We start from the raw sequence: 23482 nt of genomic DNA, 5'->3' as shown, positions 1-23482 counted from the left end.
TCAGCTCATGTCCAGTTTTTCATCCACCAGTATCCCCAAGTCCTTCTCAGCAAGGCTGCTCTCAATTCCTTCATGCCCCAGCCTGTATTGATACTGAGGGTTGCCCCAACCCAGGTGTGGGACCTTGCACTTGGCCTTGTTGAACTTCATAAGGTTTGCTCGGGCCTACCTCTCTAGCTCGTCCAGGTCCTTCTGGATGACATCCCATCCCTCTGGCACATTGACCGCACCACTCAGCTTGGTGTCGTTGTCAAACTTGCTGAGGGTGCACTTGATCCCACTGTCTATGTCATTGATGAAGATGTTGAACAGCACTGGTCCCAGTACGGATCCCTGAGGGACACCACTTGTGACCCTGTTATGTCACTTGTTTAAAATCTGTTGCTCTTCTTTCTGTCTAATCTGCTTTTCTCTTTTTGTTAATGTACAAACAAATTAAAAAAATTTCAAGGAATGCACTGCCTTGCTCACCTATAAGTATTGAGTCCTTTTTAGCATTTGCATGTGAATTTCACATTCAACAAGCTTCAGTCTTTCTGTTTATCTGAACTGTGTCCATTCTATAAAATTCAGCTGGTAAGTTTTAAATCACTTCAGTTAAAGCCAACTTGCCCTTGTGTTTGTTCTGTTCTGTATCATGGCAGTTTTATTCTGAGCCCGTTTAGTTCTGTTTTGTGCTGTTTCATAGTTGCAATGCTTTCTTGGATTATCATCCTGCAGTTTCTAGCCTGGCTTTTGGAAGAAGCTGTTTCTAGGAAATTTCAAAAGACCACGAGGATATGGCTGCAGCTAGAGGATTAGCTGAACTACTGTAGTAGTTCATGTAACACAAAGGCCATTCCATCTGTTAGTCCTGCTAAAAGTAAAGCTATAAGATGAAAAGATTTTGATGTGTGGTTGTTTGAAGAAGTTCTGTGTGTAAACATGTTAAAACTGTACCAAGGAAGCCCTGAATCTGAAGAGATGTCTGTACACAAAGTATTAAGGCAAAGCCAGAAACTGGAATTAATGATCAAAATATGACAACAACAACAAACCAGAAATTTAAATTTTAAATTTCTTTCTGTAAGAAGTAATTTATTAGCTGATGTTTGAACTCTAAGTGGGCAGAAGTGATGTTTATATTAGTGCGATCTTGGTTTGCACTGTTGTACTTAGTTGCTGCTGTAACTTCTATAGTAATTTCTTAATATTTATTTCTGTACAGTATTTTTCTCTGGAATTCTCCAACCAATTGTGAATATTAGTTTAGACCCATACGCTTCTTGTGAGTGAAAGGGGAGACGTTATCCCTGTTTTTTCACATGAAGAATATTTTAAAACAGGGAATGACTTACATTTTTAAGTGTCTTCCAATATTGAGTACATCAGTACAGAGCTATAGTTACTAGGTTTGTGACCTGTGGAAGCTTTCAGAAAGTTTGGGCACCAGTGTTTTCTTTTGAGCTGTAAAGAAAGTCAGTGGTTAAGCCAGAATCAAAGCTACTGCTTTTAACTGATAGAGTTAATGCAAGTCACTGTCCACGCTTCTGCTGGCAGAGGCTGTAGATCATTCAGGCTTTTGCAGCTCATAATCAGAAACAGTCTGGAGATTTAACATCAACATTGAATTTTTTGTTGCTGTTGTTGGATACAATATATGTAAACATTTTGGATAAGATTCAGAAAGTTTTTAGGCTCCTAAGTCTTTTTTAAGTTCCTACCTCTCTGCTGAATTTAATGAGAGGTAAAAGCCTAACACTTCTTGAATTCAGGTTTTAATAGTAAATTAGAGGACAGCAACATAACTAAGGCATATATTTTCTGATTTTGAATTGTACTTCTATTATGTATTTTTCTTTAACATGGATTGAATAAATATAAACCTGTTTGTTCTTTCAGGAGTGCATTAGAGCCTTAGGCCGAAATCAACCTCATACACCATTCAGAGCAAGTAAACTTACTCAAGTGCTAAGAGATTCATTCATAGGAGAAAACTCCCGTACCTGTATGGTAAGTTTGTTTAGTTAACTGTATGTTTTAACAATTACAAAGAGAAAAGAAGCTGGAAATTTAGGATGTTTAGAACTAGTCACTTGCTACTGTCAATGTGTTAGCCTTAAGTTTATACATTAAATGACACTATATTTGGAGTGAGTCTTTCAGCAGAGACATTTCATATAACTTGCTCCCTTCTCACTTTTTATTGGCCTTTTTTATTGCTTGTTCTAGTTTTCTAGCTAGGCTCATAGCCAGAAGCGCTTCTAGCTTGAGGGTTTTTTTTGTTTGATTGTTTGTTTTTAATAATGTTTAATTATAGAATCATAGAATCATAGAATTGTTGAGGTTGGAAGGGACCTTTAAGATCATCGAGTCCAACCTTTAGCCTACCCTGACAAAAGCCACTTCTAAACCATGTCCCTAAGTGCCCCATCTACCCTTTTTTTAAACACCTCCAGGGATGGTGAATCCACCACCTCCCTGGGCAGCCTATTCCAATGTTTAATAACCCTTTCAGTGAAAAAATGTTTCCTAATATCTAATCTAAACCTCCCCTGATGTAACTTGAACCCGTTTCCCCTCGTCCTATCACTTGTCACCAGGGAGAAGAGGTCAGCCCCCATCTCTCTACAACCTCCTTTCAGGTAGTTGTAGAGGGTGATAAGGTCTCCCCTCAGCCTCCTCTTCTCCAGGCTAAACAACCCCAGCTCCCTCAGTCGTTCTTCATAAGGTTTGTCCTCCAGACCCCTCACCAGCTTTGTTGCCCTTCTCTGGACACGCTCCAACACCTCAATGTCCCTCTTGTAGCGAGGGGCCCAAAACTGAACGCAGTACTCGCGGTGGGGCCTCACCAGTGCCGAGTACAGGGGGATGATCACTTCCCTAGTCCGGCTCACCACACTATTCCTGATACAGGCTAGGATGCTGTTGGCCTTCTTGGCCACCTGGGCACACTGCCCAGTATGAGAGTATTGTTTGTTGAATCAGAATTTTGGAAAAGGTGGTGTAGACTGGAAGTATAGTGGTGAGTTATGATCTTTAAATGACAAAGGCAAATTTAGAATTGGTATCAAAGGCATCAGGATATGCTCTAGGCTGTTGAGGGGAGAAGTAGTTGGGATAGATGGGATGAATAGTTGTGTACTGTATAAATGTGCATTTGCATCAACCTGAAAAACAGAATTCTTCTGGCAAATGGTGGAAAGGACAGATAAAAGTATAGATGTCCAGTGGTTTTATTTGTGCATCCTTAATGTTTCTCCTTATGGAAATGCAAACTCTCTGCAGTGGACACCGACTGTTAGGCTTGTTTGCTGTGGTGGGTTGACCTTGGCTGGATGCCAGGTGCCCACCAAGCCACTCTATCACTCCCCTCCTCAGCAGGACGGGGGGAGGAGAAAATAAGATGGAAAAGAACTCATGGGTCAAGATAAAGGCAGCTTAATAAAGCAAAAGCAAAGGCACACGTGGAAGCAAAGGAAAACAAAAGATTTATTCTCTACTTCCCATCAGTAGGCGATGTCTAGCCACTTCCCAGGAAGTAGGGCTTCAGTACGTGTAGCAGTTGTTCCGGAAGACAAATGTCATAAAAATGAATGCTTGCCCCCTGCCTTTCTCTTAGCTTTTATTGCTGAGCAGATGTCATATGGTATGGAATATCCCTTTGGTCAATTTGGGTCAGCTGTCTTGGCTATGTCCCTTCCCAAGGTCTTGCCCACTCCTAGCCTCCTAGTGATGGAGGGAATGCTGGAGAGACAGCCTTGATGCTGTGGGAGTGCTGCTCAGCAGTAGCCAAAACACTGGTGTGTTATCACAGAATGGTAGGGTTTGGAAGGGACCTTTGGAAATCATCTAGTCCAACCCCCCTGCCAAAGCAGGTTCACCTAGAGCAGGTTGGACAGGAATGCATCCAGGCAGGTTTTGAATATCTCCAGAGGAGGAGACTCCACAACCTCTCGGCAGCCTATAAATATCAACACCTTTCTAGCTACCAATACTAAGCATAGCACTATGAGGGCTGCTATGGGGAAAATTAACTCCATCCCAGACAGACCAAATACATTTGCTTTGGTTACTTTTCAATGGCTCCTTGGAATTAAGTCTAGAGGCCACAGAAGTCTGCAGACCACAACATGAAAACCATGGTGTTAGGGCAGCCTAGTCTTCTCTTTAGATGTTAGGTATGGTTCTAATTTGAAAATGGTGGTAAAATAGCATTTTTTATTAATCTTTTATTCTTCTTCAGTTTTCTAATGAAAACATAGGATTGGTTTTTTTCCACTGAGACATAACTTCATAAATCCTATTCAGGATCAGAAAGCTAAACTGTGCATCTCTAGCCAACGTATCCATACTACTGAAGAAGGCTTGGAAAGTTAGCCTGTTGGGAATTGCTCTCTGTACATAGAAGGATTATCATTTGTGAACGTTTCATGAAGTTCCCACCATCACCCTTACCACTCCATAAAGTGCTAACAAGCTGTCTTCATTTTGGTGAAGCTTTTTTATTTAATTATTACTCTTCTCATAGAGTTGATGTAACATTTTTTCCTGTTTAAACGTGTGAGAATGCCATCAAGAATAATCCGTGATCTATAGGTGTTTAATTTGTTTAATTTCTGATAAAGCTTGCATTCCTTCCTTTTCTATTCAATATAGTTCTAAATTAAGGAAAAAATCCCCTCTGAAAGTGAGTGGAAATATGCTTGAATTATTTTTTATTTTCATATTCACATAACTACAGTCACTTTATAATTAAGAATAAGAAAACCCTTTCATGATGAGATACTGCTTTCAAACTCGTTCTTCCTGATACTTTTTCACAGTCTCTCAGTACTAGGACCATTTGTGACACTCTAGTGTTTGTTTGCATGTAATTTTTATCAATAATTTAATCAGCAATGTTTTTTCTTAAGATACTGATGTGGGAAGAAGAGTGCTTGGGTGGTTATGACTTACTCTGCATTAGATGAAAGGAAGGAGGGAAAGAAAAGAAACCTAGAGTGCATGTTTATGATAGTTTGAATTGAGCTCTCACATTTGCAGTGCTTGTTACTGTGAGAACTAGCTGGATGCAGAAAAAAGGTGCCTGTCTAGAGATCCGACAGGTTTCTGAACAGCATATATTGAATTGAGGGAGGTGTAGGAGATACATTACCTCCAGTTCTCCCCGGTTCCCTGGAAAGAAATGATTTCCACTCTGGTGGCCAAGTAGTGAGAAGAGTGGATAATGATCTGCAACTTAACCACTCTTCTGGGTCTTCCTTTGCTACTTTTATCAAGAAAATGTAATCAGCCTTCCAGTGTGGAATTTACATGTTACTCTTTGGCAGGGTGTGCCTGGTTTGCAAGCATGTTCATGTTTAGGTTTTATATCATACACTGGCAAAGTTTTACTCAATAAATATCATAGAATCTGTTAGGTTGGAAGGGACTTTTGAAAGTCATCTAGTCCAACCCCCCTGCAGTAAGCAGGGACTACAATTAGATCAGGTTGCACAGAGCCTCATCAAGCCTGGCCTTGAATGTCTCCAGGGATGGGGCCTCCACCACCTCTCTGGGCAACCTGTTCCAGTGTCTCACCACCCTTATTGTAAAGAACGTCTTCCTAATGTCTCATCTAAACCTACCCTGCTCTAGTTTAAAACCATTGCCCCTTGTCCTATCACTACATGGCCTTGCAAACAGCCCCTCCCCAGCTTTCCTGTAGGCCCCCTTCAGGTACTGGAAGGCCGCTATAAGGTCTCCCCGGATCCTTCTCTTCTCCAGGCTGAACAACCCCAGCTCTCTCAGCCTGTCTTCATAGGAGAGGTGCTCCAGCCCTCTGATCATCTTCATGGCTCTCCTCTGGACCCACTCCAACAGGTCCATGTCCTTCTAGAGCTGAGGGTTCCAGAGCTGGACGCAGTACTCCAGGTGGGGTCTCACCAGAGCAGAGTAGAGGGGAAGAATCACCTCTCTGGATCTGCTGGCCACGGTTCTTTTGGTGCAGCCCAGGATGTGATTGGCCTTCTGGGCTGCAAGCGCACATTGTTGGCTCATGTCCAGCTTTTCATCCATGAGTACCCCCAAGTCCTTTTCCATAGGGCTGCTCTCAATCCCTTCATGCCCCAGCCTGAATTGATAATGAGGATTGTCCTGACCCAAGTGCAGGACCTTGCACTTGGCCTGGTTGAACTTCACGAGGTTTGCAGGGGCCCACCTCTCTAGCTCATCCAGGTCCCTCTGGATGACATCCCGTCCCTCTGGCATGTCGACCGCGCCACTCAGCTTGGTGTCATCGGCAAACTTGCTGAGGGTGCACTTGATCCCACTGTCTATGTCATTGATGAAGGTGTTGAACAGCACCGGTCCCAGTACGGATCCCTGAGGGCCACCACTTGTCACCCCTCTCCATCTGGACATCGAGCCATTGACCACCACCCTCTGGATGTGACCATCCAGACAGTTCCTTATCCACCGAACAGTCCACCCATCAAATCCATATCTCTCCAACTTAGAGAGAAGGATGTTGTGGGGGACCATGTCAAAGGCCTTGCAGAAGTCCAGACAGATGATATCCATTGCTCTCCCCTTGTCCACTAATGCAGTCACTCCATCGCAGAAAGCCACCAGGTTGGTCAGGCAGGGCTTGTCCTTAGTAAAGCCACGCTGTCTGTCCTGAATCACCTCCCTGTCCTCCATGTGCCTTAGCATAGCTTCTAGGAGGATCTGTTCCATGATCTTCCCAGGCACAGAGGTGAGGCTGACAGGGCGGTAGTTCCCAGGGTCCTCCTTTCTCCCCTTTTTAAAAAATGGGTGCGATGTTTCCCTTTTTCCAGTCACCAGGGACTTCACCTGACTGCCATGACTTTTCAAATATCACGGAGAGTGTCTTGGCAACTGCATCAGCCAATTCCCTCAGGACTCTGGGGTGCATCTCATCAGGTCCCATGGACTTGTGTATGTTCAGGTTCCTCAGGTGGTCACAAACCTTGTCTTCACTTACAGTGGGAGGGACTTTGTCCCCCAGGTCCCCCTCTTGCGGTCCTTCAACCCGGGAGGTGAGAGGTGAGAGGCTGGCAGTAAAGACCGAGGCAAAAATGTTGTTCAGAACCTCAGCCTTCTCCTCGTCTGTTGTTACCAGTTTGCCATTCTTGGTCATCAGGGAGGGTACGCTTTCTTTGACCTTCCTTTTCTGGTTGATGTACCTGTAGAAGCCCTTCTTGTTATTCTTAGGATCCCTTGCCAAGTTCAGCTCTAGCTGTGCCTTGGCCTTCCTGACCTCATCCCTACATAACCAGGCAGCATCCCTATACCCTTCCCAGGACACCTGATCCTGCTTGAACTGCCTGTGCAGTTCCTTCTTGCCTTTTAGTTTGACCAGCAGGTCCCAGCTCAGCCATGCTGGTCTCCTCCCTTTCTTGCTTGATTTCTTACACCTGGGGATCGAGAGCTCTTGTGCTCTATGGAAAGCATCCTTGAAGAGCTGCCAGCTGTGTTCTGCCCCCTTGTCCCTGAGGACTGTTTCCCAGGGGGTCCTGTTGACTAACTCCTTGAAGAGCTGGAGGTTTGCTTTCCTAAAATTCAGAGTCCTGACTATGCTCCTCATCTGGCACATATCCCTCAGGACTGTGAACTCCACCAGTGCGTGGTCACTGCAGCCCAGGCTGCCTCCAGTCTTGACATCCCCGATGAGCTCACTGGCATTGGTGACTATGAGGTCCAGTATGGCATCCCCTCGGGTAGGGCTGTCTATTTCCTGTCTTAGGAAGTTATCGTCGAGGCACTCCAGGAACCTCCTGGATTGTCTACAGCTCGCCATGTTACTTTTCCAGCAGATGTCGGGGTGGTTGAAATCCCCCAGCAGGGCGAGAGCCTTCGAGTGCAATGCCTCCTGTAGCTGGAGGAAGGCGGCTTCATCAGTAGGCTCCCCTTGATCAGGCGGCCTGTAGTAGACACCAACCACAAGGTTCCCCTTGTTGCCTTGGTCTCTAATGCCTACCCATAAGCTTTTGACTTCCTCTTGGCTTTTCTTTAGGGACATCTCTTCACACTCTATCCCTTGCTTTGTTAAGCAACAAAGAGGGCAACACCTCCGCCCCTCCTTCCTTGCCTGTCCCTTCTGAACAGCCTGTAGCCATCGATAGCCGCGTTCCGGTCATAGGATTCGTCCCACCAGGATTCAGTAATGGCCACTATCTTGTATCTTTCCAGCAGCACAGTAGCTTCCAACTCCTCCTGTTTGTTGCCCGTGCTGTGTATGTTCTTGTAGAGGCACTTCAGCCTGGCTGTTGGCTGTGATGCCTTCTTAGAGGAGCACCCCTTGGGGTGTTTCCGTGCTGACTCTGACTACCTCAGGAGCCCCTGTCTCGTCTCCGTAAGACTTTGGCTGTGAAGTAGCATCCCCAGCATGCCTCGGGGCAACAGGGCGAAGGTCTTTACTAGTGCCCCATCCCTCTAACCCTGATGTGGTGTCCTACAGCTTGTCACAGACAAGCCTGATATTATCATCCCCCTCCCCCTTCGCATCTAGTTTAAAGCCCTGTTGATCAGCCCCGCAATCTCTTGGGCAAAGACCCTCTTCCCCCTTTGAGAAAGGTGTCTCCCATCAGATGCCAATAAGCCCAGTGCTGTGTCAGGAGTGAGGAGAAAATAACCCGCGCCCCAGACTCCTTTACCAACCTTCCCAAAGCCCTGAAGTCCCCTTTGATTTGAAGTCCCCTTTTTTTCGCTACCTCATTGCTGCCTACCGGAAAGATCGAAAGGGGGTAATAGTCTGAGGGCCATACCAGGGAAGGAAGCATCCTCTTCACATCCTTGACCCAGGCCCCAGGGAGGCAGCAGACCTCCCTGTGTACCAGGTCCAGCCTGCATATTGGGCCTTCCACTCCCTTCAGTAGGGAGTCACCTATGACAATGACCCATCTTTTCTTCTTTACCACAGAGGTTTTGATGCAGGGGGAGGTCTGACTAGACCTCGCTGACACCTCCAAGATAAGAGAACTATCGTGCTTATTGTCATCCAGGTTCCCTTGCAGAGCACTGTACCTGTTAAATAATGGCACCTGGGAAGATGGTGTAGTTGCCAGGCAGTCCTGAGTGCAGCGCCTGTTGCGCCATGCAGGAGCTTCCTGATATTGCCCCCTGTCCTCCAGGTTACTGCCTTCAGTTGAGGTGACAGAGGATAGGGAGTTCTCTGTTGCAGGGGTTCTGTCTGACTGCTAGGTTTCTGTTGTGGGATGCAGGATCCTACTCCAAGCATCTATTTCCCTCTCGCATTCTCTGATGCTCCTCAACATGCTTACCTTCTCCCTGAGCTCCATCACTAAGCAGAGGAGATCCTCTACCTGAGCACATCTCCCACAGGTGTGCCCACCACTGCCATCCGACACCGGCATAAGAGCAGGGCACACCCTGCAGCCTGATGTCTGTGTGGCAGCATGTTCCCACAGGAGCTCCCTCTGAGAGGCTGCATCAGAGCTGGTGGTTGTGGAGCTCATGGATGCCATGGTCTTCTTACAAGTAGATACCATTGCTTCCTAGCTAGGTTAGCAGTCTCTCAGCCCTGTCCTGCACGAACTGCCGTGACCAGACTGGTGTGTCACTCCCTGTTTGGCTGCCCTCTTTGCCAGCCCAGGACATACACCCTTGTCGTGGGGCTCCTGGGTGATTCCGTGAGTGACACCCAGGCAACGCCCATTTGCTGTTTGCTTGCTCAGTGCGCAGCGACCTAGTCACTGTTTTCCCGAAGGGCTTCTTTTATGGGTGAGGTGGGGGGGAGTGGTCCCACCCCCCGCCTCGTTTAGATCTGCCGCCGGGAGTGCTGGCTCCGCCCTTGGCTCCTCAGCTGCCTCCGCCCCTTGGAAGTGCCGGGTACCGGCCCGTACTTGCCGCTTTTCCCAGCTTCGAAAACCCTCGAAAACGAGCCCCTAGCCGACCCTTTTTTGCTGCGATTCCCTTCCCCAGTGCGGACTTACCTGCACTGGAAATATACAGGGAAAGAGAAGGGCAAGTCATTATGGTTTATAATAACTCAAGTTGAACAGTATTTTATTAAATTAAAAGAGTACTTATTCTCCAGGTACACTGACTGCTTGTTTGCAGCAGAGCCATGTAATTAACTGTGGTGCTTTGAACTTCTAAAAATTAATGCAAAAATAGTTTAATAATGGGTACTTTCATTTCAGATTTCTGCAGCTGACTGCAGAGATCACTGCTATGTTCTCTAGAAGAGTGTCTACTTTATGCGAATTAAACCATAGAAGAAATTTTTATGTTCAATACTGTTATATACTGTTGTGGTGGGTTGACCCTGGCTGAACGCCAGGTGCCCACCAAGCTGCTCTATCACTCCCCTCCTCAGCTGGACAGGGGAGAGAAAATATGACGAAAGGCTCATGGGTCGAGATAAGGACAGGGAGATCACTCAGCAATTAACGCTATGGGCAAAACAGACTCGACTTGGGGAAATTAATTTATTACCAATCAAATGAGAGTAGGGTAATGAGAAAATAAAAACCAAATCTTAAAACAACTTCCCCCCACCCCTCCTTTTTTCCCGGGCTCAACTTCACTCCTACATTCTCTACCTCCTCCACCCGAGCAGCACAGGGGGACAGGAATGGGGGTTGTGGTCAGTTCATCACTCATCATTTCTGCCACTCCTTCCTCCTCAGGGGGAGGACTCCTCACACTCTTCCCCTGCTCCAGCATAGGGTCCCTCCCACGGGAGACAGTCCTCCACGAACTTCTCCAAAGTGAGTCCTTCCCATGCACTGCAGTTCTTCATGAACTGCTCCAGCATGGGTCCTTTCCACAGGGTGCAGTCCTTCATGAACAGACTGCTCCAGTGTGGGTCACCCATGGGGTCACAGGTCCTGTCAGCAAACCTGCTCCAGCTTGGGTTCCTCTCCACAGAGCCAAAGGTCCTGCCAGCACGGGCTTCTCACGGGGTCACAGCATCCTTTGGGTGTATCCACCTGCTCCAGCGTGGGGTCCTCCATGGGCTGCATGTGGATATCTGCTCCACCGTGGACCTCCATGGGCTGCAGGGGCACAGCCTGCCTCACCATTGTCTTCACCGTGGGCTGCAGGGGAATCTCTGCTCCAGTGCCTGGAGCACCTCATCCCCCTCCTTCTTCACTGACCTTGATGTCTGCAGGGTTGTTTCTCTCACATATTCTCACTCCTCTCTCCGCTTATGTTGGTTCCCCATTTTGTTTTTTCCCCCTTCTTAAATATGTTATCACAGAGGCACTACCACTGTCGCTGATCGGCTCAGCCTTGGCCAGCGACAGGTCCGTCTTGGAGCCATCTGGCCTTGGCTCTTATGGACATGGGGGAAGCTTCTGGCATCTTCTCACAGAAGCCACCCCTGTAGCCCCCCCACTACCAAAACCTTGCCACGCAAACCCAATACAGCTGTACAATACTGTTATAACAAGTTAACATGTATATGATTATAGCATTTCCTACAAAATATTTTATTCTGTTACAGACAGAATAAATTAAAGAGATTGCAACATAGAAGTATTATTCATTTTGAGAATATTTTTTCTTGAACATGTAAGATAATTCATCAAAATTCGACCTCTTAAGATGCTAGTTTTACTTGTCAGTGAGGAGGCATTTATTGTAAAAGGATTCCTCAACAATACAAAGATTTGATCCAATGTTCTAATGTGCTATTAGAGAATAAGACATTTTGCAAATACGTGATATTTTTTAATATGGAAAACATATAAAATGTATTAAAAATTTGTGATTTTAACTTTCTGAGAGTTTTGTGAAATGTCCTGATATAAAATACCTACTGGGCTTTTTCCACTTCCTTTAAATGGTATGTTTGAGTCAAATATTTTTGGAAATTTCTGTACTTAATTTTTATTTGACTTTGCCTTTTATAATTTATGGAATTTCTTGTTACAATTTTAAAAGTTACGTCTTTAGGGATGGAGCACCTCATCTGTATATATGTTTAAAATATGTTTCAGAAACTTATTCTTGTCAAATTTCAAAAAAATATTTTGAAAATAACTTTCCCGTGGACAGTTATGACTAGGATCTGTGTCATTCTAAAGAAATCCAGAGATGTGCAATTAGCATAAATTTTTTTCTAAACTTTATTAGTTGTTTCAATTTTAATGAAGTTCTTGTCCTTAAATAGTTTCCAAAACCATTTCATAGAATCATTTATGTTGGAAAAGACCCTTAAAAGCATCAAGTCTAATCATCAACCTAACACTGCCAAAACCACCACTAAACCATGTCCCTAAGCACCACATCTACACATCTTTTAAATACCTCCAGGGATGGTGACAACCACTTCCCTGGGCAGCCTGTTTCAATGCTTGACAACCCTTTCAGTGAATAAATTTTTCCTAATACCCAATCTAAACCTCCCCTTGTGCAACTTGAGGCCATTTCCTCTTGTCCTATCACTGACCCCCACCTCTCTACGACCTCCTTTCAGGTAGTTGTAGAGTGATAAGGTCTCCCCTCAGACTCCTTTTCTCCAGACTGAACAACCCCAGTTCCCTCAACCACTCCTCATAAGACTTGTTCTCCAGACCCCTCATCAGCTTTGTTGCCCTTCTCTGGACCTGCTCCAGCATCTCAATGTCTTTCTTGTAGTGAGGGACCCAAAACTGAACACAGTATTTCAAGTTGTTTTTGAAAAGTTACATAGTAGGATAACATATCATAATTTGAAATTTGCAAAGTAGCTACATAGAATAGTCTAATTTTTTAACCAGTACTGTATCTTTGACATGCTGCATCTTTGACATGCTGCAGTCATAGCTGAAGTGCCTCAGCTCTCCAGGGAGGGAGTAGGAATTTGGTGACTTCAATGTCCCAAAAGGGACATTGATCCCACTGTGATGGCTTATAAGTGATGTAGACACGTTCAAAATAGGAAGAATGATAATTACAGGCCTTAAGGATATTCCTATCCATAAATAGTGCTGCTTTTTCCATCCTCATTTAGAATTACGAATGAGGAAGTGAATGACAGAGAGGTCGGAGTCCTCCTGTCCTGCCTGGACTGGACTTGTTGAGGCACGAGGGCATATGATGTAGTGCACGTTTCTATTCAACAGACTGAGTCTTATGCATGGGTTCTTGTGCCCTGAAGGGGGCATCGGCACGGCTGACAGCACCTACAGTGGCACTTCCCTATATGCTTCAAAAAGTTAGAGCAGTCCTCTGGCATTATGACATGTGTCGTGTGTGGTGTACTCTGAACATTAAACTGATGAAAGAGATACATGCATCTTTCACGTTAAATGACTGGCCGGATTTTAGGAACTTGTAGTTTTGTGTTAATTAGCACCCAGAATGCTTTATAGAGAGACATGGAATCATACGATCTTTTAAAATCTACGCTTGTTTCCATTAGTAACTGATGCGTACCAGTATTAGAGGTTTAAATTTAAGTCTATGTGGTAGCAGGCTCTTTAGACTTTCTAACCCCCTCCCACTGCATATTTTTCCTTTCTTCCCAGTAGGAGAAATTCCTCTCAGGATGACTACCTGTGCTTTCGTGCAGTAATGTCATCAGCAGGATGAAAGAGAAGACCAGAATTATCTAATCTTCATCAGTTTCAGTCTCCTGATGCTGTGCTGCCAGAAAAAATGTTAGTGTTAGGATCATAGAGGTGTTTGTCCTGGGTAGTGCCTTTATGGCTCTCCTGAAAGGAGCACAGATGAAAAAATTGGACTACTGAGAGAAGCTAGGACAAATAATGATGCCACTGTTGCCCAATCACAGTTATTATTTTTGCTGAGTGCTGAAAAGAAGGTGAGATCTTCAGGGTATTTTATTTAACTGGAAAAGGAAACATTTATAGATTCCAGATATGTTTGATAATAAGTTAGCTATCAAGCAGTATTTACAGATAACGTCCAGTTCAGAAAAAAAATATAAATCTTTACTTAGGAAAATAGTTAAACACATGCTTATCTTTAATAAAAAGTAGTTTTGGGCTGTGGCCAAAATAGATCTCTCAAATAATTATACAGTCTGCTTGAATGGAGAACAGCCTACAAAGATATGTATATATATAAAAATAATCTGATAATTGTTTGCAGGATACATTAGACTTTACTTTCTACTGAGTTGCATATTTCCCTTTTTGAGGAGTCTTATTTTTTCAATTAGAGTTTTGCATTTACATATTATGTTATGAAGAGTGTGAGATGGAGGAAATTGAAATTTCTATGAATTCTTAATGTTTCAGGTATGGTTGAAAAAATTAAATTGAAGCTTTGACTTGACATCTCTCTTCTTGAGATGTCACTGTATTAGGACAGCTGTACATAGTAGACAGTTTTTGTAGAACATCTCAAATTAAAGTGGAGATAAAAAGAAATAAAGTTAATTTGAATTCATCTACCCTTTCATCTGTACAAAGTGATTTATTAATGCATGGCTTGTTTTCTCCAGATCGCTACAATTTCTCCAGGGATGGCATCGTGTGAAAACAGTCTAAATACATTGAGATACGCAAATAGGTATGGAAAATGTTATTGCTTATAGCTATACTGGCTTTTGATCACTGATGTTTGGAATACTGTTGTTCCATGATGTATAATTATTTTAACTACTTGAATAATTTTAGCATACTTGCATTTCTTAATAAGATTAAAACTAAAATACTGATTACTGATTCAGGCTCACATTTAATTTAACTTGTTACTTTTTAAAACCATTACGAGAGAATCAATAGAAACTGCATTTAAGACATTATCCAGAGATGGATATAGTGTGGATTGCAAGGAATCTGGGAGATGCCCCTATTAGTTTTGTCCCTGCTCTGGAGGCATCACCTCTTGCATTAGGGGTAGTCGGTTTTCATGATGATTCCCTGGAGTGTTAGCTTAAATACCTTTCTGCAATGGGATTTTTCATCACCTTGGTGGAATTGCATTCAGTTGCCAGCCTGTTTCTTTTATATATATGATAAAGCATATCATATCATATATAGATCTATCTCAACTGGTTTATTCTTATGAAAATTCTGCGGTTGCTCTGGCCCAAATTTTATACTTCCCAACTTCAGGCAAATATCTGAGACCCCTAAGTAAAGAGTCAGTTAATCCAACAGTGACGTTATAATCAGCGTAGAGAAATTAGTGCCTCCAGAGGTTGATGCAGCACCTCTGAGACTTGTACTGCTCTAAAAGTGTTCGTCTCTTCAGTGAGTGAGAAAGGAGCCTTCCCCAGCTGCAGTTCTCCTTAGTTTAATGTCTGTGGAGATGGCGTCCTGCATGTGTCTGTAGTCAGACCTGCGACCCAGACACCCGCCCCGCCCTCCCCCCGGCTTTGCTCCAAAGAACAAACAAGCTTCTGTGCCATCAGAAATCCTGGTTTTGCCAGAAGAGGCTACCACCTAGTGGCCTGCTTGCCCCAGTGAAAGATAGGGCAGAACCACGTTTCTCCTGCTTGGCTGGGCACCCCCCCCCCGGCCAGTCGCTAATTGGGCACAAAGGGCTGCTAGGGAAGCTTACCGATTGGTATAGGAATGTCTTTGTGTTTGGATCAAGGGAGTTAGTAGCAAATCTGCCTGGCTTGGACCAGTCTATGTGATTTCCTTCCTGGTCCCCTACTACTCCCCATCTGCTCCCCTGCTTACAGTAACATAATGAAGGATGTTACACTCATTGGATCAAGACTCATTGGATCTTTCTATCCCTTATAGAATATGCATTGCTGAAGTGACTCCAGAAAAAGACACTGCAAAACAAATTAAATACCTATTTCTACTATACTAAATTATTGTGCTGAAACTGTTTCTTCCCCTTGGTGTTAAATTTGTATGTTGTTATGGAGTAAATGACTATCACTGTAAAGTAGCTTCATGTGTTTTGTGTAGTGTTTTAATTTTTTCTAGCAATATATCATTTTCATAGTACGATTAGTTTTTAGGTGCTGAATACCAGTGTCTGTGCAGCGTAAGACGGGGGCAGTATAGAATTTAAAGTATTGTAGTGGTTTGATAAGTTAAAAGGAGCAGTTTAATGGAATATTGAACGTAGAGCAAATTTTATTAACTGCGCGAACTGAAATCTGGAATTACTCTTCTGAAAACATTGCTATTATAGTCTCCTGCAAATTAGCAGCACTGATTTTGTTCAATTTTGTTAGTGATCTGTAACTCTATTTGCAGAAGGTTTAAATATATCAACACTCTTACTTGTGTTTTAATATAAAAGTAATTTTATTGTTAAACTATTAAAGAAGAATGCTAAACAAAGAGTTGTCGTTTTAACTGTGTTTACGAAAACATTTTCTTTTAATTTGCTGCTGTATTTTGCTGCTGCAGAGTAAAGGAATTTGGAATTAGTCCTTCAGACATTCCCTTCTCACAGGGTAGTGGCAGTCGCTCTGATCTCTCTCCTTCCTATGAGTATGACAACTTTTCTCCTTCAGTGACCAGGTCTACTTCATTCTATACATGGAATCTTTACTTTTAAGTTTTCTTTTTGGCAATGTAATTTTACAGACCAACTTTTCATTAGTCCCCTTGCCTTGAGTCACGCATACTTTGTTTTTATTTTGTTTGGCAGGTGATGGTTCTGCATGATCTGCAATCATCTTGCCACTATTTTGTTCACCCTCCTTAAACATCCACACTCCACACTGTATCCAGGCTTGCTAGTTTCCTTCATACATTTTAAAAAAAATGGTGATGTCACCTTTGTACACTTAGTGGACCAAATCTGACAAGCTTGTGTTTAGGGTAATTTGAATATGTCTGATTAAAAAAGAAAACAATTTTAATACATATATATTTTTAAAACTTTTAATCACTCTGAAGATGAATGAAATAGTTTCCATTGTAGTAAATATGTGCTACTTGAAAAAAAAAATTCCCTTTAAAAAATGAAAAATTTATTCTAAAACTTGCATAGTTGCAGACTTCAATGTGTCTGTTTCATAAATGTTCTTTTAAATGGGCTTTTTTTGGACAGAATCATTATCAGTCTTTTAAACTATTTTCATGCTGCAAGAGCCTAACATTTTAATAAGATATTTTCACCTTTGAAATTATTTTAATTAAAGTATCTATTAATTCTCTGGGATACTTGGTTGCATATTATTATTTTCTTCAGAATTCTTGGTGGATTTGCTTATAACAGCTAGTGGGGTACTGATTAACTAATTTTTTTAAAGCACAATTGTGTGCACAGAAAAAGAAAGATGGTCAGGTTTAGAGTGCTGAATGAGCTTTCTTTCAAATATTATTCATTGTTAAGGAGTTAATATTGAGGGTTTGGAGATTTTTGCCCTCTTAACAGTTAATGAGTAGTAATATTTCAATCAAAAATTGCCTCTTGCTTGAAGATGGACTGTAATCCACCTGCAAGTAGTTGAAATTCAATGGTTCATGCTTTTTAGGAGTTGGACTAACATCTTTTTGTCACTGAAAGTACATTAAATTTGTGAAGCTGACATCATCATCCTTATTAAAGTAATTAAATTGTGCATAAACCCATAGAGCTTTATTTTTGGTTGTGACTCTTTTGCACAGGAAGTTACTAATTTACAAATTAAATATTTTCTGACTGTAGGGTGAAGGAGCTGATGGTTGATCCTAGTGCTGCAGGAGGTATCCGTCCCATTATACACCATGCTCCTAATCAGATTGATGACTTAGAGACACAGTGGGGTGTGGGGAGCTCTCCTCAGAGAGATGATCTCAAACTGCTTTGTGAACAAAACGTGAGTGGTTTACAGCATTACATGGAAAGAGATGATGATAAATACAGTGGCAGAACAAATACAGAGTAATGTGTATTTATAGCCTATTAGCAATATCGTTAAGTAGATAGAGCATGCCCCTTCACCTTTTCACTTTATGGTATTATGTTCATTCCCATACACACAAAAAAAGGTTCCTTGCTGATTAGGGCTTTTAATGTCTAGGCAGGGTCTGCTCTAGGCTCTCATGGTTTTTAGTATGCATTTTTTCCAGTATAGCTTCATCTCTTACTAGCCTGGGAAATGCATCCATTTTATTTAACACTCCTCTGTTTTTGACCATTACTTTCCCTGCATGCAACACCTGTTTCAAGCGAGTTTGCCTTTCTCTGTGTTTAGAAATCTGGCTACCCATCATTCCTCTTCCCAACATCTTGATTTTCATGGAGTGAAACCCCAGAACAATGTTTCGGAGAGCGCCACATCATGTTCCCAGGATGTCTCCCTGGGCTGCATGAGTGGAGAGCTAGGACTGAGAGGCATCTAAAGGGCATTTTTCCCTCATTGCTGATTATCAGTTCTAGTCCTGGTTCTTTAAATGTTCAACAGGGATTAAAACTTGGTTTGTGAAAATGCTGATGAAAGATAGAAAAGAAAAATCCTTACTACCCTAACTTATTTTTCTCAAGACTCTGCCTTCTCAAACACCTCTTCATGGTATTTGCTGTATTTCTCATTTTAATAACTGACTCTTCTTCCAGGACTCTATTTTATAAGAACATTCTAGTCATTCCTAGAGCTTCCCACTGACCAGTCCTTCCAGCCAGATATCCTTTCATATCATACTTTTTCAATGTTCATGTGGAATTCAATTAAGTTTTACAATGTGTTTTTAAAAAGATTTTAAAGGCATGGTATAAGGAACCATACTGTTTTGCTAAAACATTAATTGCAGACTACCTAGCGCTTTCTCCTTTGATTGTTAACGATTTATGTCTGAAGAATACCTGTTTGTCCCAGTTTGTAAATCCATGTTGTGCATTCTTCTAATGTATTAATCACTACATACTTTTTAGATTTTTCACTTTACATTTATTCCATTTTTTTTTTCCAAAGTATTAATTTTGATTTCCTGAGATGTATTGAATGTAATTGCTGTTCTCTTTTTTGAAAATTGTTGTCTGTCTATTGCAGTATGCACAACAAAAAGCCCTGATGGAAAATGAGCTTTCTGTAGGTGTTAAAACCTACTAGAAATTAGCATTCTTCCCTCGTGACTTACTCCTCCCACTATTTTAACTTGCTTTTTTTTTCATGCAGAATATTCTGGTTTCCAGTATTCACTAGGATTAGTGGCTGGAAATTTTTAATGAATATGAATTAAATTTAACTCTGTGAACATTTTTAATTTATTGCCCTCTCCGCTCATTTTTGGAGATTTTCCTTGTTAGAAGTATTAAGTTCTATTTTTGATAGGTTCTGCTTCCTGCATATTTCTTTTCATATTCTGTGATGGGATGGATCACATTCAATATATTTCCTGTAGCCACAGTTCTTTCCAGACTAACAAGCTTAACTATTGTTTCTAGGAAGAGGAAGTTTCTCCACAGTTGTTTACTTTCCATGAAGCTGTGTCACAAATGGTAGAAATGGAAGAGCAAGTAGTAGAAGACCACAGGGCTGTCTTCCAGGTAAAAGATGGAGCTCTACTTTGTTTTATCCTAATCCAGGAATTTAGGTTTTCTCAATGAAAGTGCATACTCTTGGAAGATGTAGGATGTCATCTAGTCATTCTGCTGCTGTCAGAGATTTCTAAATTGTTTTATTATGCTAAGCCCATTGTAGCAAACAAGTAGGAACAAATGTTTAGATCCCATAACCATTAATCTTTGTCCCCATGATGAGAGAAGCATATTTTTCTAGAAATTTCCCAGAAATTTAGCAAAATTTTACTTTTCTTCCCAACAAATAGACTGTGTTCATTGTAAGAAAAATTGCTATTTTCTTTTTACTGTTTTAACTATTTACTATATTTTCTGTGTTAGTCCTTTTACAGCATTAGTGACTTTTTTCTAGTTGCAGGGAGCTTACTCGGATTGGTCTTGAAATTTTCAATTTCACTGTCTAATCTATGCCAATATTCCTATGACAAAGCTGGCAATTAATAGTAATGTCTCTATATAATTATGTCTCTATCAGCACCATTTCTGTTTGGTCATCTCCCTCTAAGATACTGTGATACTTCGCTCAAGTATCTCCTCTAAATATCCTTCTGTGACATCTTCATCTGAGATACTGAGATCCAGAAGAAACAAATATATTTCTAACTGCCTGTTTGCTTCCTTTTTACAGATACATAAAGATTTTCACTTGCTATTAGTCAGGGTCTTTGGGAGGAATACTGCCCACACATTGTAATGCTGGAACAGCACCACAGAGCCTTTTACATTCACAAAATAAATTGTAATAATAAGTATGAGTTACTAGTTTTCAGAAGGAAATATGAGTTGCTTCTGTTCATAACCTTAGAGCCTTTAGGCAGGCTAACTTAGTGGAACATTAATGTGTGTTCATGTAATACAATAGGATGCTAAATAACACATTTTACAACAGATGTAGAGATTTAGTTGTTATGAAACATTAGCCCTGAAGGAAAACATGCAGAAGTGTGAAAGTCTTATGCCATATGCCATAGCTGTGTCCTAATGCTTGCGACTTCTGGAGAGACAAGCTGCATTAGTTTAAGATGTTACTGCCTCTGTGTGTCCATCTGGCCTTATGCTGGAGATTACTGCTCCTTACAGCAGTCATTAGAAGGAAATGTGTCCAAGCCTCAGCTCCCTTTGTTCGCAGCATGGCTTGTTAGTTTATGCCATGGGTGGAGATGGGCTGCACCAATACAAAATCTACAAGCTGTAACATGCAGAAGTTGTCTTCTGTCAGCTTTCTCCTGGAAGCTGTTGATTCTGGGATACAAAACATTCTATCCTAACAAAAATGTCTAAAATAGATCAACTGAGGAATCATGCTCTAGAGGCGTTGGTCTTCCTTTATTTCTTGGATATATGAGTTTACATTAGATGAGATGAATCCTATCCCAATGTGAGCTCCATCTGTCCTGAAAGCCAACAAAACATACATGGGGTTTGGACTATGCTTTCAATATTATTTGGACTACTGAGCACAGAGGAAAAGATTTAATTTTAATATTTCAGGCACAGCACGCCTAGAACTGTCAGCTGCTTGCTTTTTTTTTTTTTAAATCAAAGCATTTTCAATGGGATCAGTTCTCCTGATCACAGCTTTGCATGGTTCTGTAAGCTTTAAGCTCCTAGTTGCATTCTTCTTTGCTGCAAGACTTTTTTCTTCCTCCCCCCCCCCTCTTTTTTTTTGGTAATATTTGGAGTGCAAAGATGCCCAAGAGCTGCTTTAACCACTTTAACCAACTTTTACAGTACTCTTATCTGTCTGGGGAGTTAGCTCATGCAATAGAGAGCTTAAAATAACTCTTCTTTTATACAGCTTCTCTCAAAACTGGTTTTGAGTATGGACAAAATTATCTTGGCTCCTTGACTGTAGTAATGACACTGTGATTATAGTCAGTGCCAACCAGCCCATACTTAAAATTGAAGCCTGGCTTCAAAGTTTGATACCTGCCTAAGGGGACATAACCATGACGTAAAGTTACGAGTTTCTTAGCTTTACAACCACCTAATGTTCTGAATTTGAAGAAAACTGGGGTTGCTGGGGTTTATCTGTTGCTGGTATGACCATCGGAGTTAAGAAACTATGTAGAAAACACACAATTTTGCTGAATTTGGAATAAGGATTCATTTTAGGATTGAAATCTGTTATAGTGAGGTGACTAGACAGTAAAAGTGTGGTCATCTTGAGAAAAGGAGTAATTCAGCTCTTTGTCTTGAAACTTTGCTAATGTATTTAATTGTTGGGGTTTTTTTAACTTTTATCTAGGAATCTATTAGATGGCTGGAAGATGAAAAAGCTCTTCTTGAGATGACAGAAGAAGTAGACTATGATGTGGATTCTTACGCTACCCAACTTGAAGCAATTCTAGAGCAAAAAATTGATATTCTGACCGAACTTAGAGGTAGATTGCTTTTAATCACTTTTGTGTGCATTTTCATATGCCATGGAGACTTGCAGTAATAATGAGGAGAAAAAAAAAGTGTGTGGTTATGTTTAGGGTCTTTTTTCACCTTATGCTGTCCTGTAATGTTCTGTGGAAGGAACGTTTATTCTGTTGCCTAAGAATAAGATAACATCTGTGTTCAGCTCATCCTAGTTTAAAGGAAGAGTCTCTGCTTTACCTCCAGAAGGTATAAATTTCATCCTGCAACTTTGTTCGTTTTTTTTTAATTTGTTCCAAAACAATAAAGGAAGGAAAAAGAAAATCCAAAAGAACTGTACGAAAAAATAAGGTAATGCAATGAGGAAAAAGTAGTAGGAACTCCCAGTTCCTGCTCTATTGCACTCTGTAGCGTAGCAGGGAGCCTTCTGCTGTTTTTCAGTCTGTGCTTAAGAGTAGCATCAAGCTCTGAATAGCTTGGCTGTTAGCCTACTTTTTTCCTCAGCGGCCTTTCTGTTGTAATTTTGTCAGCCTCTCTTTTTTGAAAAACAAACTGCAGATAATTATTAGTTCCCAAAATTGACTCTTCCACTTGTCTTCTAAAATCAGCATGTCAGCTTGGTATTCAATATATATATTGAATATATATATATATTCATTCAATATATATATTGAATGAAAAATTCATGGAGATGAATTTTTCATTTCAGTTTCTGTATCTATTTGTATTACAGCAGACATGCTATACTGGTAAAAATTCAAAGGTGGATTGTTTTTTTTTTAATCTGTGTTAGAAAACTCCTTATAAGATAAAATCTTACTTTTTACTCAGTCTGAGTATCTGCTGTAAGTTAGAAGAATACATCAAGCAAATCGGATGTGGCCTGCTTGCCTTGTAAGCATGTATTGGCACCAATATACTTTTGCAAAGAATTAGATGTACATTCCTTTGCTTCTTATGGATGATGGCTTCCTCTTCAGAAAAAGACAATTTGAGACACCAGCAGTGAAAAAACAGTTTCGGTGACTCCCTGTTCTTCCAAAACTTATTAGATACTGCTTTTGAAACAAGATACTGGAGGTAAAGGATATCTAAGAGATCCTTGCATCTTTACAAGGCAGAATGATACATTTACAGCTTTACAGGAGGGAAGAACTGTTAAGTCAAAGATTCTTTCTCCCAGTAACTTCTGTGTTATGCTTATGACACATAATGGTCACTGAATATTTCAGCTTTTATTCCTGTCACTTTAGGACTGACATTTTTAGGCTGCCATTTTGGTTTCCTTCTTCCCATTCTTGGGCATATTACTGGGGAACGGGGAGGAGGGGGGAGGAATAGAAATATGAAAGAATGCCATACTTCCTTTCTCAGGTTTCTCTCATTCTTGTGCTAGTTATGTGAAACAAATGGATGATGCATTTAGCTATATACTTACAAAATTTAATCACAAAGACTTTTCATATTCATAGAAAAGTTGTCCTGCACAACATCCTTGCCTCTAAAATGGAGAGACATGGATTTGACAGGTAGACCACTCGGTGGATAAAGAATAGGGTCGATGGTCGCACTCAGAGAGTTGTGATCAACAGCTCGATGTCCAGGTGGAGACCAGTGATGAGTGGTGCCCCTCAGGGGTCCATACTGGGATCAGTATTATTTAACATCTTTGTCGGGGACATGGACAGTGGGATTGAGGGCACCCTCAGCAAGTTTGCAGATAAAACCA

At 41.6% G+C, this 23482-nt stretch overlaps 1 protein-coding gene across 3 annotated transcripts in view; it reads left to right on the top strand.

The window, feature by feature from the left end:
• The window catches only part of LOC128901934 (kinesin-like protein KIF2A), a 126142-nt gene that overhangs the window by 96753 nt on the left and 5907 nt on the right, over positions 1-23482 (top strand). For 2 of the 3 annotated variants that reach the window (XM_054184083.1, XM_054184082.1), the window contains exons 15-19: positions 1882-1992; positions 14408-14475; positions 17536-17686; positions 19255-19356; positions 21638-21773. In XM_054184083.1, the coding sequence (XP_054040058.1) occupies positions 1882-1992; positions 14408-14475; positions 17536-17686; positions 19255-19356; positions 21638-21773 (568 nt within the window). Of the gene's footprint in view, positions 1-1881; positions 1993-14407; positions 14476-16286; positions 16401-17535; positions 17687-19254; positions 19357-21637; positions 21774-23482 lie in introns of all 3 variants that reach the window. The other variant, XM_054184081.1, reaches the window with a different exon arrangement.

Source organism: Rissa tridactyla, chromosome W (assembly GCF_028500815.1).
Source record: "Rissa tridactyla isolate bRisTri1 chromosome W, bRisTri1.patW.cur.20221130, whole genome shotgun sequence".
NCBI lineage: Eukaryota > Metazoa > Chordata > Aves > Charadriiformes > Laridae > Rissa > Rissa tridactyla.
Note: the sequence above shows the minus strand (reverse complement) of the source record. Positions and strands in the feature narration are given on the sequence as shown.